Below are 15079 nucleotides of genomic sequence, written 5' to 3' on the forward strand. Positions count from 1 at the left end.
TACCTCTCTCTCTCTCTCTCTCTCTCTCTCTCTCTCTCTCTCTCTCTCTCTCTCTCTCTCTCTCTCTCTCTCGTACCCCCTCCCCCATTGAGGTTAAGTGGTTTGCCCAAAGTTATGAGTAATAAATAGCAGAGGTAGGATTTGAACCCATGTCTTGATCCCAAGAACTTTCTATTGTACCTCATCCACATTCTTTTCATGTCATCTGCACCATTCTCCCCTCAGATGCTCAGGAATGTCACTGCCTCTACCATAAAACCAGTAACCAACATGCACCTGAATGCCAAACCACATCAAACAGCATTAGGGGGAAAGCCAGATACCTGGATCACTCATCCATTCAACAAACATTTAGATAAAAATATGATTAAAATATAGTCCCTGACTTTGTGGTGCTTATGCTCTAAAGGGAGAAAGAACACAGACAAATATGTATTCATTATCCACTCACGAGTCTACAAAATAGAGTATAAGGGGGCAACTAGGTGGTGCAGTGGATAAAGCACTGACCCTGGATTCAGGAGGACCTGAGTTCAAAATCCAGTCTCAGACACTTGACACTTACTAGCTGTGTGACCCTGGGCAAGTCACTGAATCTTCATTGCCCTGGGGAAAAAAGTGGAGAAGAGTAAAATCAGGGCATGAGAGAGGTACAAGGTGCTATGAGAATTTTGAGACAAGAAAAGTCATTTTTTACTGGATGGACACAGCTGGAAGGGACTTACGAGATGATCTCCACTTGGGAGTAACTGACATAGAAGTCATGGTTGAAGCCAGCTTCTTCATAGGATGAGCTCTTTGGAGGAGAGTTGGAGAGAAGTCTCCAACCTTGGTTTGTTCATAAGCGACTGGTATTATTTGTTTGGTGGAGTTTTTCCCCCACACCCCCTTAACAATAGATAGCTTCCTTTAGCTACAGACAAGAGTGGTAAACAGGTAACTTCTAGACTCCTGAAATGAAGCAAATGCCTAAAACAAGGAGGATGTTCATTGGAGGGGGAAGGACAGAGGGAAAGAGGACAGTGTGTGTTCAGTACCCCAAGTCTGTTTAATAGTCAAAAGTCACGGCCAAATCTGACCTGGCAAGATAAATTCATGGGGAATCTTTCCCATAAAGCAGTTCCCTCTGGCCTTGTAAAGACTGTATGTTCAGGACAAGGATTAATGGAAGTAATAGAGGGCAGAAAAGTCTATTCATTTACAGGTTTTGAGCTGGAAAGGACCTTGGAAGTCATCTAGTACAGGACTTCTTAAACTTTTCCCACTTTTGACCCCTTTTCACCCAAGAAATTTTTAAATGACCTGGATATATAGGTATATAAAACCAGTATACGTAACCTTTTGTTGTGCCCAAATTTTTAGTGACCCCCCACATTCAGTTATGTGACCCATAGTTTAAGAAGCTTTGATCTAGTCTAACTTTTGGGGCAGCTAGGTGGTGCAGTGGATAGAGCACCACCCCTGGAGCCAGGAGGACCTGAGTTCAAATCCGACCTCAGACACTTAACACTTACTAGCTGTGTGACCCTGGGCAAGTCACTTAACCCCAATTGCCTCACTAAAAAAAAAATAGATCTAGTCTAACTTTATTACAGCTGAAGAAACTGGAGTTTTGGCAAGGTTAGTTGACTTGTTAATGGTAAGTTGAAAAGAAGACTGGGTGTAGTACAGTAGTTCTTAGTGGTTCCCAACCCCAACCCCAAGATGTTCATGCTAAAAAATTCTTTAGTGCTACCTTAAGCAATAGATAATTACTCAATTATGTTCAAATAAAATTTTCCTCTGTGATGACAAGCATGTGAACATCTGAAAAATCTTAAGTTTGTTTCTGTGACAATTTGGACACATCATGAGCTTCCTTGAACAAAAGTTATCATTGTATTTATTGTAAGCACTTAATGAATGTCTAAAGGAATATTATGAGAAGTATGATAAATTCCCCTGGGGGTTCACAATACATTTATTTTTGTTGTTGAAAGAGGTTCAGAGAATAACAACAAAGGAAGTTAGAACTCATTGGTGAAGCAGAGAGAATACTGGTTTTGGAGTTAGGAAGACCCTAGGTTCAAATACTGCATCTGATACTTTAGCTGGGTGACCAGGGCATGTCACTTCATCTCTCTGAGCCTCAGTTTCCTCCACTGTTAAATGAGGAAGTTGGACTAGAATAGTGGCATCAAACTCAAATAAAAAGGAAGACCACTAGTCATACATAAATATGCACATGGGTTGCATGTTAATACAGTTTTAAAATGTAAGGGTATTTATGTTTCATTGTATGTTAATTTATTTTGTTAAATATTTACCAATTACATTTTTTGTCTTTTATTTATTTATTTTTTTAGTTCTCAACTTTTGTTTATACATGCTTTACAATTTCAGATTTTTCTCCCTCCCCCCCCTCCCTCCCCCCTCCCCTAGACAGCAGGTAATCTGATATAGGTTATATCTATATATCTCTATACATATACATATACATATAGATATACACACACACATATATATATACACATAATAACATTAATCCTATTTCTGCATTAATCCTGTTACAAGAGAAAGAATCAGAGCAGTGATGCGAAACCTCAAAATAGAAAGAAAAAAAAAAACCAACAGCACCCAAAACAAAAGAAATAATATGGTTCAATCAGCATCTATACTCCACAGTTCTTTCTTTCTTTTTTTTTTCTTGGATTTGGAGATCCTCTTCTATCATGAGTTCCCTGGAACTCTTCTGTACCATTGCATTGGTGAGAAGAATATAGTCCATCACAGTAGGTCAACACTCCATGTTGATGATACTGTGTACATTGTTCTTCTGGTTCTGCTCATCTCACTCATCATCAGCTCACGTAAGACCCTCCAGGTTTCTCTGAACTCTTCCTGCTCATCATTTCTTACAGCACAATAGTATTCCATTGTATTCATATACCACAACTTGTCCAGCCATTCCCCAATTGATGGGCACCCCCTCAACTTCCAATTCCTTGCTACCACGTAAAGAGCAGCTATACCAATTACATTTTAATATGATTCAGGCAGTATGTTTCACATCTCCAGACCAGATGACCTTGAAGGTCCTTATCAGGTCTAAATCTGTGATCCTATGACATAGATAGTAAGGATAAGAACCAATTCCAACCCAGGATTTCTAACTTTAGAGCCAGCACTCATTCCATAGCACCAAACATGTAAGAGCAGCACAAAAAGTAAAGTACTAGCACCAGAGACCACCATAGTTGATAGAAGGCTGGACTTGGAATTAGGAAAATCTGGACTGAAATCCCACCTCAGACATTTATGGGCTATGTGATCTTAGGCGAGTCATTAAAACTTCTCTGTGCCTCAGTTTCTTCATCTGTAAAATGGGGATAAAAAATATCACCTTCCTTACAGGGTCATTGGGAGACTCAGAATCTTAGAGGCTTATTTTACAGATGAGGAAACTGAGCCTGAGAAAAGTTAAATGACTTGCCCAGAATCACACAAGCTATTTTTTGATGTGGAATTTGAATGCAGGTCAGCTTGATCCCATGTCCAGGCCTATATCCACAATACTGATGCCTAGCAGCAAATGTTTATGGAGCAGTGCAGTCCCATGCAGTAGAGAGACAGCTCAGCACTTGAAGTCAGGGAATGCAGGATTTAGCTCCAGCTCTCTCAGTAACTAGCTGTGTGATCTTGGACATGTTACTTCATCTCTGAGATTTTGCTTTCCTCATTTGTAAAATGCAATCATCCAGGGGGCAGCTAGGTGGCACAGTGGATAAAGCACCCCTGGATTCAGGAGGACCTGAGTTCAAAATCCAGCCTCAAACACTTGACATTTACCAGCTGTGTGACCCTGGGAAAGTCACTTGTTATTTCTCAAACAAAAGCCCAAGGAGCTATCCAGTAGTACTGTCTGGCAAGATTGAAACCTAGGTCTTCTTCCCTCCAAATCCAGCACTCTCATCCATCAAGGAGATTATATATGCAAAGTACTTCACAAATCTTAAAGCAGTAGTTTTTGTTTCTTTGTTTTTTATCTCATTTGGTGTTCCACCCCCAGGGATGTGCTGCTAAATGTTTAATAACAACTCTCAGGGGGGGAAATGTAAGCATAATTTTAGTCTGCATTAATATTTTCTCTGTTACTTTCTTAAGTCTAGAAATCAACAAAACAAATAAATCAAGCTATGATTTGTAGATTTCCTCATTTCTGAGGTCTTAATGCTCATACTGAAAATTTAACAGGAGGCTGTTGGAGCTGGCTCCAGCATGCCCTTGCATCCTTCTGACTCCTCAGAATAAAGTTTTTCAATGCATTAAATAAAATACATAGGATTACAAAGGAAACCAATTACGTTGATATTTACATATTTTTCATATGTTTTCATATTATATACATTTTAAATTGTAGGTAGGTAGGTAGATACAAAGACAGATACATAAGTAGATACATGGAAACATAGATACATGGATAGATACAGATAGATACATGAATATATAAATAGCTACAGATAGATATGTCCAACACACATTCAAGTTTATGGATCCCACCTTAAGATCCCCTGCCTCAGATATGTATCATCATCATCCTCGTCGTCGTCACCATCACCATAGCAAGCATATACATAATTGTATTTTAAGGTGTGTGAAAGGCTTTGCAAATATTATCCCAATTTATCTTCACAATATCCCTGAGAGGTAAGTGTTAGTATTATTCCCATTTTAGGGATGAAGAAAAGGAGGCAGGAAGAGGTTAAGTAACTTGCCCCGGGTCACACAGATAATAGGATTTGAATTTGGGTCGTTCCTTTGGGCAGCGTTCTAGCCAGTGCGTCATCTCCTCCCGACAGTGGAGAGGCACTAGTGGGCCTCCTAAGTCCCTAGCCTCCCTGGGGCGAGGAGTGGAGAGGGGGCAGCAAGTTCACTTGGGAGGGAGGAGGGAGGGACGGGGAGCAGGATCGGGAGAGGTGCTCTGTGCGCGCGCGCGGCCGGACTGCCCGCAGAGGGCAGCAGAGTCGATGCAGATGCTGGTCCGTGGGGCCTGGCTCCTCCCCCCAAGCCTCTGGGCTCGGAATCCGGCCTGGCCGCAAAGCGGCGCTGAGTTCCGAGGCAAAGCCACACCCAGCCGTCTGCAGCGGGTGAGCTTCGGGTGCTCTTCCCTCTGCGGGTGAATCAGCCCCTCCGCACGCAAGCCAGCAGCAGCAGCAGCAGCAGCAGCAGCCGGCCCGAGCCGCCCCGGCGTAGCCCTGCTCCTCCTGCCTGCAGCCTCCTCCTCCTCCTGGGCTTCTCCGCGCTAAGAGCCCCATTACCCAGGCCGTGGCAGCTGCCCAGCACCAGATCCATGTCGGGCATGGCAGTCAGAGTGCTCAAAGATCGGGAGGCGGCGTCCGGCCTGGGCTCTCACGAGCAGGCAGTCAAGTACCTCAACCAGGACTACGAGGCCCTTCTCAACGAATGCCTCGAGGAGGGCAAACTCTTCCAGGACCCTTCCTTCCCGGCCTGTATATCTGCCCTGGGGTTCAAGGAACTGGGACCACACTCGAGCAAAACTCAGGGCGTCGTCTGGAAGAGACCCACGGTAGGTAGTGTACTGGCAAGATGTTCTGGGGTGGGGTGGGGTGGGGAAGCGCCCGAAGCGGGGAGAGGGGACTCCAATCCTCCACTCTCCCGGCAAAGCCTCGGTTAGAGAGTAAATGCCCAGAGGTCAGTGTATGGCAGTTTGTGTCTCACCCCGGTATTCCCCCGCCCCCCAGGCCGAGGCCAGGACTCTGCATACGCTAGCTATTTATTAAATGGTTGTTGGATTGAATTGAAATGAACTGGATTGAATTTTATTGAATTGAACTGACTCATCCATGCACACTAGGGCTGATACCAGCCCTAAGTGTTAGCTAATACTAAAACGCTGTTGGCTGCTCTGGGTAATAAGAAAGGCAGAAAAGGCGGTGCGGCGTGGTCTACGCTAGACGCCCAGGGAGATAGACACAGAATCCAGGCGGAAGGAGGTGGGAATCCCTCAGGAAAGCATCAGCTGCTCCATTAGAAGGAGCAGCCAACCAGAGCTGAGCTTTTCCGAACCTCTGGCCTGCTTACTCTACTGCAGAATTTGGGATTACTCTGTGCAAAGGACTTGTAAGAGGGTCCCTTGGGGGAGCCCGGATTCCAGGAGGTCTGGAACACAAATTATCTTTCCTCCCCACACACAATACATAGCAAGACTTTCCAGGGCAAGCCCGGCTGTCATCACAACTAGGCATCAACAGAGAGTCAACATTAATCAGGAGAAAGGCGACAAAGACCGGGGGTAGCTAGCTCCTCAGAGACTTGGGATACCCTGCTGTGGGTCAAAGTTGGAAGATAAAGAATGGACCCTTGGGGAAAGCAGCTGAGAAGCAAATGTTGGAGGAGCAATGTGGCCTGGTACATTTTAGAAAGAGCTGGAGGAGGACTGGGAAGAGGCATGGATCCAGTCCCAGCTCTACCCCTAACAAGTTGGACACTTCAATTAACCTCTCAGGGCCTCAGTTTCCTCATCTGTAAAATCCATTCATCTCTATTCTGGTTCTTTACAGAAAGTATTTTGTTTCTCCAATGAAAGTCAGCTGAGCTATCTGGTAGTACTTTAACTGGAGATAAATTTGGGAAGCAAGAGGACTTGGGTCCTGGTCACTCCCACTTCCTGGGATACCTAGATTGAGGTTTGGCTCTAATGTTCCCTCCTTTGCTGGGATCCTAGTTCACACACCCATCATCCTCCAGGAGGCCTAAGGCAGACAGATAAGCTGGTCTGCCTTCCCACTGGAGATGCCAGTGCATGTTAGACAGGTGCACCTGGGGAGGGGCCAACCTCCTGGCCCCAATCACTTTTACTTTTGAACTGTTCATCCACATTCTGTTTACCAGATCTGAGTGAGGAATTTGGGGAAACCCCTCTTCAAGATCATTGAGCTGATTGCCAAGGTGATTGCCACCTTACATCCTCTCACCTGTGCCTTTCCCTTGACCTGCTTTCTCATTTTTCCTTAAACATCTGTATTAACCCTGCTCTAGATGCTCTTATGAATGAAACAGAGATTAGCTGTTTATTGTGGTTACAATGAACTGTGTATTCCCCCTGACCTAATTCATTCAGTAGTCTGATCAGACATCTCTAAAAAAATTTAAAATAATTTAAAAAAAGACATCTCTGAGCTAAACTTTGGACTCTGCCATGCTTCAGAAAGGAAGCCGAAGGCATGGGAAAAGTTTCTGAAAATACATGGAATGATCCTTAACCATAAAAGCCAAATCTACAACTGATGTGGGCAATTGTGTTGGTCCCCTAATGCTGACTTAAGGAAGCAGAGAGTTAGAGGAGGTAGGGAGAAAGGGTGATTCCTCCACCTATTCTAGGAAGATGCCCAGCTTCAACTAGCCACCCAGTCAGCGTCCTTTCTTGTCCTCAAGGCTGCTGCCAATGCCCATGGGGTTCATCATGCCCTTTATGCACCTCTGCGGGGGAGGTCCTCCCCACCCAAACTCTGGATCTCCAACTAACTACCTAACCTGTGGTCCAACCCTGGAGATCGATGGCAGATCAGCCATGAAGGAGTTGCCACTGACTGTACCAATGGCTATGAACTGTGCTCCAGAGTAAACTCAACCCTAATGCTTCCTCAGTCACTATCTTCTTTCACTCTTACTTTCTACTGCACCCTCCAAAGACCTTCTTCCATTGTGGTCTTATGGCAAGGTGACTAGATTTAGAATTGGAGATCTGAATTCAAATTCTGCTTCTTCCATTTATTACCTATGTAGCATTGTGTGAGTCTCATCACTTGACCTGTTTCCTCATCTGTTTAAAAAAATTTTTAAAGCTAGGTGGCACAATGGATAGAGTACTGGGCCTGGAGTCAAGAAGACTTATCCTCTTGAGTTCAAATCTGGCCTCAGACACTTATTAGGTGTGTGACCCTAGGCAAGTCACTTAACCCTGTTTGCCTCAGTTTCCTATCTGTCAAATGAGCTGGAGAAGGAAATGGCAAACCACTCCAGTATCTTTGCCAAGAAAACCCCAGATGGGGTCACGAAGAGTCAGACATGACTGTAACAACTGAACAAACAAATAAAAAATAAAGAGTTGGATGAGCTGATCTCTCAGTCGTCTTCCAGAGCTAACTCTAGAATCCCAGATCACTTTTTCAGATTCCCTCCATTTTCTGGGTCTCACTGAGTCCTAACTATCTCACCCTCCCCAAGTCTGGCTGCTCCCTTCACACCCCCTGACACCCTGGGCCAGGAAGAGGAGTGGCTACCTTTCCCTCATCCCTACTGCTATTGTCAGATCTTCCTTTTGCCGGCCTCCCCCAGCAACCACTTTCCTTCCTCTCAAGTCCACTCCAACCTGTCCAGAGCCCTTGTTGCTGTCATCTCCAGACAATCAACTCCCTCTTGCCCGATAAATGTGCTTCCTGACTCACTGTCTGCCTCTCCACCTCAACCCCTGCCCCTTTGGAACACCCTGGCTTTGGAAGTTCCTCAGGCTCCTCAGTAGTCTAGATGTCTCTCCACTAAGAACCTGCAGAAAAATGGTCATACCTTAAATCTCCTACCTTGTCACCTCACCCAGGACCAGTCCCAGCTGGATTAAATTGGCTCTAGGTGCTAGAATTCCTATGGATAGCTTTGATGGGGTGTGTTTACACTATGCTTCCAGTTATAAAGTAACTAGTCACACATTGTGATGAATAAAAATCCTGAAAGACAGCATTTCTGGGTAATTAATAAATTTATTAACTTGGCCAGCTAATAATCAATTAATTGATGGTCAGTTATTTCTCAAGGTAACCAAAGACACCCACCCACCCACACCCCCATACACAATGGAGACAGCAAATGCTTTAAATGCATTTGTTTTGGTTTGGTTTGGTTTGGGTTTTTTGGTGAGGCAATTGGGGTTAAGTGACTTGCCCAGGGTCACACAGCTAGTAAGTGTTAAGTGTCTGAGGCCGGATTTGAACTCAGGTCCTCCTGACTCCAGGGCCATTGCTCTATCCACTGTGCCACCTACCTGCCCCTTAAATGCATTTGTAAGGGGATACCCTGGCAAGTGAAAATCAACCCTGATTGGTGGACATTTAATGAGGAGGTGGGTTAGAAGTCTTCAGCTCCTTCTGCTGAGAATGTGGCTTGGTCATGAGACTCAGCCACCTCCAGCAATCTGAACAGGAGAATCCATCTCCATCTAAACCACTCTCGCTTTTCTCCTTCATGAGCTGGGGCACCCTAGATTCTAATGGAGAGTGACAAGGACAGGCCTGTTCTCCTTGGGGCAAGAACTCTCCCAGACTGCATTCTGTTTACTTTCCCCCCTATCCTGTTTGGTAGGGTCTAGCCAGGCTTGAGGAGCATGTTCCCCCAGGGTTAGAGATGTCTCATCAATTAGCCATGTCCTTCAGAGACTGATTGAACTTCCACAGGATCTGCACCCTAAATGAGGAAATAAAAAGGCCGGATCCTAATTAACAATCTGTTACTAATATAATAGAAAGTAATACTTTCTCTCAACTTTCTCATCTCATGTATTCTTCGATACTTGAACTGAAAGAGGTTTTCAGATAAGCCTGTTTAAATGGATATGTGATCTCATTAGTGTAGACAGACCCCTGGACTGGGAGTCGGGAAGACCTAAGTTTAAAATCCTACTTCTGACATTTATGACCTGGGTAACCCCAAGCAAGTCACTTACCCTCTCTGTCCCTCCATTTCCTCCTTTGTAAAATGAGAAGGTTGGACTCACTCTCTGAAGTCCCTTCTACCCCTGAATCTATGTTCCAATCCTTTCTCATGCCTTTTCATTCTGTGTGATTGTTGGCCATATCTTACCACGACTCCTCCATAAAGTGGGGAAGCCTAACATTCTAGAAGCCTTTCTCGAGGGTCTTTCAATATCTCACAATAACAGGGCAGCCCTGGGGCAGCTAGATGGCGCAATGGATAGAGCGCCGGCCCTGGAGTCAGGAGTACCTGAGTTCAAATCCGGCCTCAGACACTTAACACTTACTAGCTGTGTGACCCTGGGCAAGTCACTTAACCCCAATTGCCTCACTAAAAACAAACAAACAAACAAAAAATAACAGGGCAGCCCTTGGGGTATCACACTGTTAGCTCTTGTTCTCTCTTACTTTCTTTTCTGGGCATTGATAAAGTGACTATCCCTAATTGTGTCTTTAACAACTCTTTTTGTGTACACATCCTGGTTATTCATGTCAACAATGTATCTCTCTATAGCCCTGCAAATTTGAATTCTTTGGAGATCATGATGTTTCAAGATTTACAACTATATAACATCATTGAAACAGTGTTGGTGTTAAGAAAAATGGATCTCATGTCAAGAGGCAATTTGAGATGGCTGAAAGCACAAAACAATTGGCCACAGACAATCTAATTTTATCTTTTTCCTCCAATTTAATTCTTTTTTTTGGTGGGGCAATGAGGGTTAAATGACTTGTCCAGGGTCACACAGCTAGTGTCAAGTGTCTGAAGCTGGATTTGAACTCAGGTCCTCCTGAATCCAGGGCCAGTGCTTTATCCTCTGCGCTACCTAGCTGCCCGACCTCCAATTTAATTCTAGCTCATGGCAGCTGACTTGGTGGATAGAGTCCTGAGCCCGGACTCAGAAAGACTCATCTTTGTGATGATGTTCAAATCCAGCCTCCGATACTTACAAATTGTATGACCTTAGACAAGTCACTTATCCCTATTTGACTCAGTTCCTTATCTGTAAGTTAAGCTAGAGAAGGAAATGGCAAACCACTCCAGTATCTTTGCCAAGAACACCCCAAATGGGATCATGAAGAGTCAGACATGACTGAAACAACAGAATAATTCTAGGCCAAGCTCACTGGCAATCTTCAGTGCCTATCCCAGGTACTGTATATGTACTAATAGTCCGATTCAATGGATCGCCTATCCTGATGCATATCATAGTACAGATAATGAATTTCTTTCATCAGTTTGGTTTTTATTGTGTATGTTGTTAGGCTGATCTATTTTGAGTAGTCATGGAGATCATCGAGAGGCCTCTGTGGTTTTCATTCTGTGGCTTGATGCCATCTGTATGCTATCATCTGCAACTTCTGGTATTTGGAGGACCTCACAGTCTCTAGAGCAGCCATCCTGCATCTGGACTCTCTGGAGGATATCCTTCATGATAATGGCAAACACCTTTGGTAATCAGAGGAAGAGCAAACAAAATTCTCTCTTGTGTGTAAAATAGCACTGGCTTGGGAGTCAAAGGTACTGGGTTCAACTACTACTTCTGCTTATTACTCGAGTAAACTTGCACAATTTAGGCCAGATGTTTCTTCATCTGTAAAATGAGAGGGTTGGGCTAGATGCCCTCTGAGGTCCATTATTAACATCTTTGCTGGGTTTTTCCTTTCTTCGTATCCGCATGTGCTTAATACAATACCTGGCACACACTAGGTGCTTAATAAATGTATGGGAAATACTTTGTTATAAGAGACTCTTTGATGTTTTACCAAGTCCGATGCATTTTAAAAAAACAATACCGGGCAGCTAGGTGGCATAGTGGATAAAGCACTGGCCCTGGATTCAGGAGTACCTGAGTTCAAATCCGGTCTCAGACAGGTGACACTTACTAGCTGTGTGACCCTGGGCAAGTCACTTAACCCTCATAGCCCCACCAAAAAAAAAAACAAAAACCCAATACCTCCTATTCTCTGTGCCCTTCAGACAGTCTTATGACTATGAAGATATAGTTGCCATAAAAATCACCTGCAGAAGACTTTCTTCCCAGTTTGATATTTTCATCAAAGATTTCCTTGATTTGTGGATATGTAGATTGAGAACATGAGTTCTTTGAAGGCAGGAGCTATTTAATTTTTTGTTTTTCTAGTACCTAGCATAGTGCTTGCCCATTGTTGTTTTCAGTTGTTTGTTATGGCCAAATCTTTGTGACCCCATTTAGTGTTTTCTTTTTTCTTTTTTCTTGTGTGTGTGTGTGTGTGTGTGTGTGTGTGTGAGTGAGTGTGTGTATAACAATGGGGGTTAAGTGACTCACGCAGGTTCACCCAGCTAGTAAGTATCAAGTGTCTGAGGTCAGATTTGAACTCAGGTCCTCCTGAATCCAGGGCCGGTGCTTTATCCATTGCACCATCTAGCTGCCCCCTTAGTGTTTTCTTGGTAAAGATACTGGATGGTTTGCCATTTCCTTCTCCAGTTCATTTTACAGATGAGGAAACTGAAGCAAACAGGGTGAGGTGACTTGCCCAGGGTCACACAGCCCAGGTTCTGAGGCCAAATTTGAACTCAGAGAAATTAGTCTTCCTGACTCCAGGTCCAGCTCTCTATCCCCTTCCCCACCTAGCTCCCACCGGTAACAGTCACTTAATAAATGCTTGTTTTTAACAGATTAGTGAGAAAGTAGATATATTGTTCCGTAGTTGCTGATAGCTTCCAAATCACCTTTTTTTCTGCCAACAATACCCTCTGTGATTTTCCCCCCAGTGGTTTGGGGTATTATACTCTGAGAGATCTTGAAATTTGTTCATTTAAAGCACAATTAAAGCAATTGTGTTGCTCCAACACAGACGTCTGTTTATACTTGGTCTACTCGAGCTTCATCTTCTTAAGTACCATTTTTCATCTAGCACGTTGTGTACTGAGGTGCTGAGTCCAAAAGTGATAGTTCCGTTGTCATCAGTCATGAGAATACATCATAAAAATGCTGACAATTGTATTCTATTGTCTATTTGTTCTTCTCCCAACATGATATTGAAATAGCATTAGTGACTCCATTTTGCCTTTACATACCATTTTGTGAAGTTAAGTCTCAAAATCACTTGAATTTTAAGAAGTTACAAGAACACTCCCCCTTCCTAAAAGTCATCCAGCTTAAAGAATCACACAAAACAACCCTTTTTCCTCCTCTCAGTGTCTCCTGATTGTCTCCCAATCCCCTCCAGCCAACCCTCATCCTTCCCTCGATGTCTTCAGATCTCCTCCTTCAATAAGAAATCAAGTGTCTTAACCCGTTCATCCTGTTTTTCATTCTCTCCAAACTGTGTATTAACTGGGTAAAAACCAAAGTTCTGGGTTCTTGGCTACTGAGAGCCTTGAACCCAGTTTGTTTTGCAACCATGTGCAATGCTACATAAATCATTTGTCTGGATGATACTCGATTTTGTTGCACCGAACTTATCTACAAGTGCCCTGGGAATGATCAGTCTTTGCTGGGTCTCATGACAAACTTTCTGGTTCTCCATCTTGTTGAATAAATATTGCAAATGATCATCCCTAGTTTACATTTAAAGAAAGTGATGGTCAGAGAGATTAAGTGACCAAGGTTACCCAACAAGGGAGTAGAAGAGCCTAAGCTTGAACCCAGAGTTCTTTGACTTCAGTTCCAGGACTCTTGGTACTGTATCCTGCTCTCCTGGCAAGCTGAGTCTGACATTTTATTAGAAAGAGGTTGCCAAAACCAGTTCACTCAGTCAGCTAGATTAATGCTGGGCTAGCAAGCATCAGTGCAAAAATTTGTCCAATTGCCTGAGCAGATAAGCAGCCCCTTTGTCTTGTCATCACCAACAACCAAATGGAGGTTTTCCTGCGATGCACTGATTGTGCAAAAGGAGGCAGCTACCCTGCCGTAGGATGTGATTCAGAAACCACCTCCATGCTGAACTGGGTTAAAGGATGCTGAAGACCAGAGCAGAACCCAGAGCAGAACCCTGGGAAGTTCTCAGGGAAGACTAAAAGAGGGCATGAACTTGGGCGTAGAGGACTGGTATGAACACACACACACACTGTGCAAAATTCATAGTAGACTTTCAGAGCCTTTGATGGCCATACCAGCCCATACAGTGTTGTGTAATCTAAGTGCAAAGAATAGTCCAGGTTTAAATTCTCACTTCCTCTGTGGCTCTGGGGAGCCAATGTTAAGGACCAGGAAATAGACACACCCTATTCTCCTATTAGCAAGTCCTAAACCAGAATTCTCCACAACTAGGATCTTGATAGATTGCTGTCGCCAGGGGCTTTGCCTCCATTAACCAACCAAATGGAACCCAGTGAAGTATTGTGGACAGAGTGATGAATTTGGCACTAGAGGACCTGGGGGACATTGGGGAAATCACTCAACCACCCTGGGTCTCAGTTTCCTTAACCTGTAAAATTAAGGAGTTGGACTAAATGCTCTCTAATGGCCCTTCTGGCTGTATGTTGGCAATGACCAAACACTCTTTAAATACCTGCAATGTGCCAGGTATGGGGATATAAATCCAAATATGAGATAGTTCTTGCCCTCAGGGAGCTTACATTCTGTTATCCTAAGAAACAAGACTAGAAATGATAATACCTCACTTATAATGCTTTAACATTTTCAGAACACTTAACAAACATCATATTTGAGCCTCATAACAACCCTGTGACATAGGTGATATTTTTATCCCTATTTTATTGTTGAGGAAACTGAGGCAGGCAGAGAGGTCAAGTGACTTGCCCAGGATCACACATAGATGTCTGAGGCAGGATTTTAACACAGATCCCTCTTGACTCTGTACTCTTTCAACTATACCATGCACAGAAAACTATAATGAATACCAAACAGAGGAGTATAGAAGTGGTAACAGTAAAGACAATATGTCCTCAGAGGGGAGGGAGATTGATAAAGAAACAGGAAAGATTTGAAAGAGGAGGGAGAATTTAACTAAGAATGGATAAAGATTTAGATAGGTGAAGGGGAGAAGAGAGGGATTCCAGGCAAAGTATGAACGAACATGGGGTATAATAAAGGGCACATTGGAATGGTTGGTCAGAAGAAGCTAAGTAGCTACTGGGCTGGCTCATCTAGTCTGCAAGCATTTATTAAATCAGGTGCTGCACTAAGTTCTAGGGATACAAGCAAAAAGAACAACAGTTCCTGTCTTCAAAGAGCTTCTATTGCAGTGGGGGAGGAGAGCACCTTAAAGGGGGGTGGGGGAAGGGAACGAGCAGGTGGAAGAAGCCATAGTTTCAGAAGGAGAGCCAAGAGACAAGGCTCTGCCAGTTGTGACTGGACACATCACCTCCCTCTCCCAGCTTCAGTTCC

General features: G+C 43.8%; 1 protein-coding gene across 1 annotated transcript in view; it reads left to right on the forward strand.

Moving 5' to 3' along the window:
• Positions 1–4918: 4918 nt before the first annotated feature.
• CAPN2 (calpain 2) overlaps positions 4919–15079 on the forward strand; it is a 90730-nt gene continuing 80569 nt past the window's right edge. Inside the window, exon 1 of the mRNA XM_044002613.1 lies at positions 4919–5566. Coding sequence (XP_043858548.1) covers positions 5330–5566 — 237 coding nt within the window. The 5' untranslated portion in view covers positions 4919–5329. The remainder of the gene's footprint in view (positions 5567–15079) is intronic.

The sequence above is a fragment of the Dromiciops gliroides genome, chromosome 4 (genome assembly GCF_019393635.1).
Source record: "Dromiciops gliroides isolate mDroGli1 chromosome 4, mDroGli1.pri, whole genome shotgun sequence".
NCBI classification, from domain to species: domain Eukaryota; kingdom Metazoa; phylum Chordata; class Mammalia; order Microbiotheria; family Microbiotheriidae; genus Dromiciops; species Dromiciops gliroides.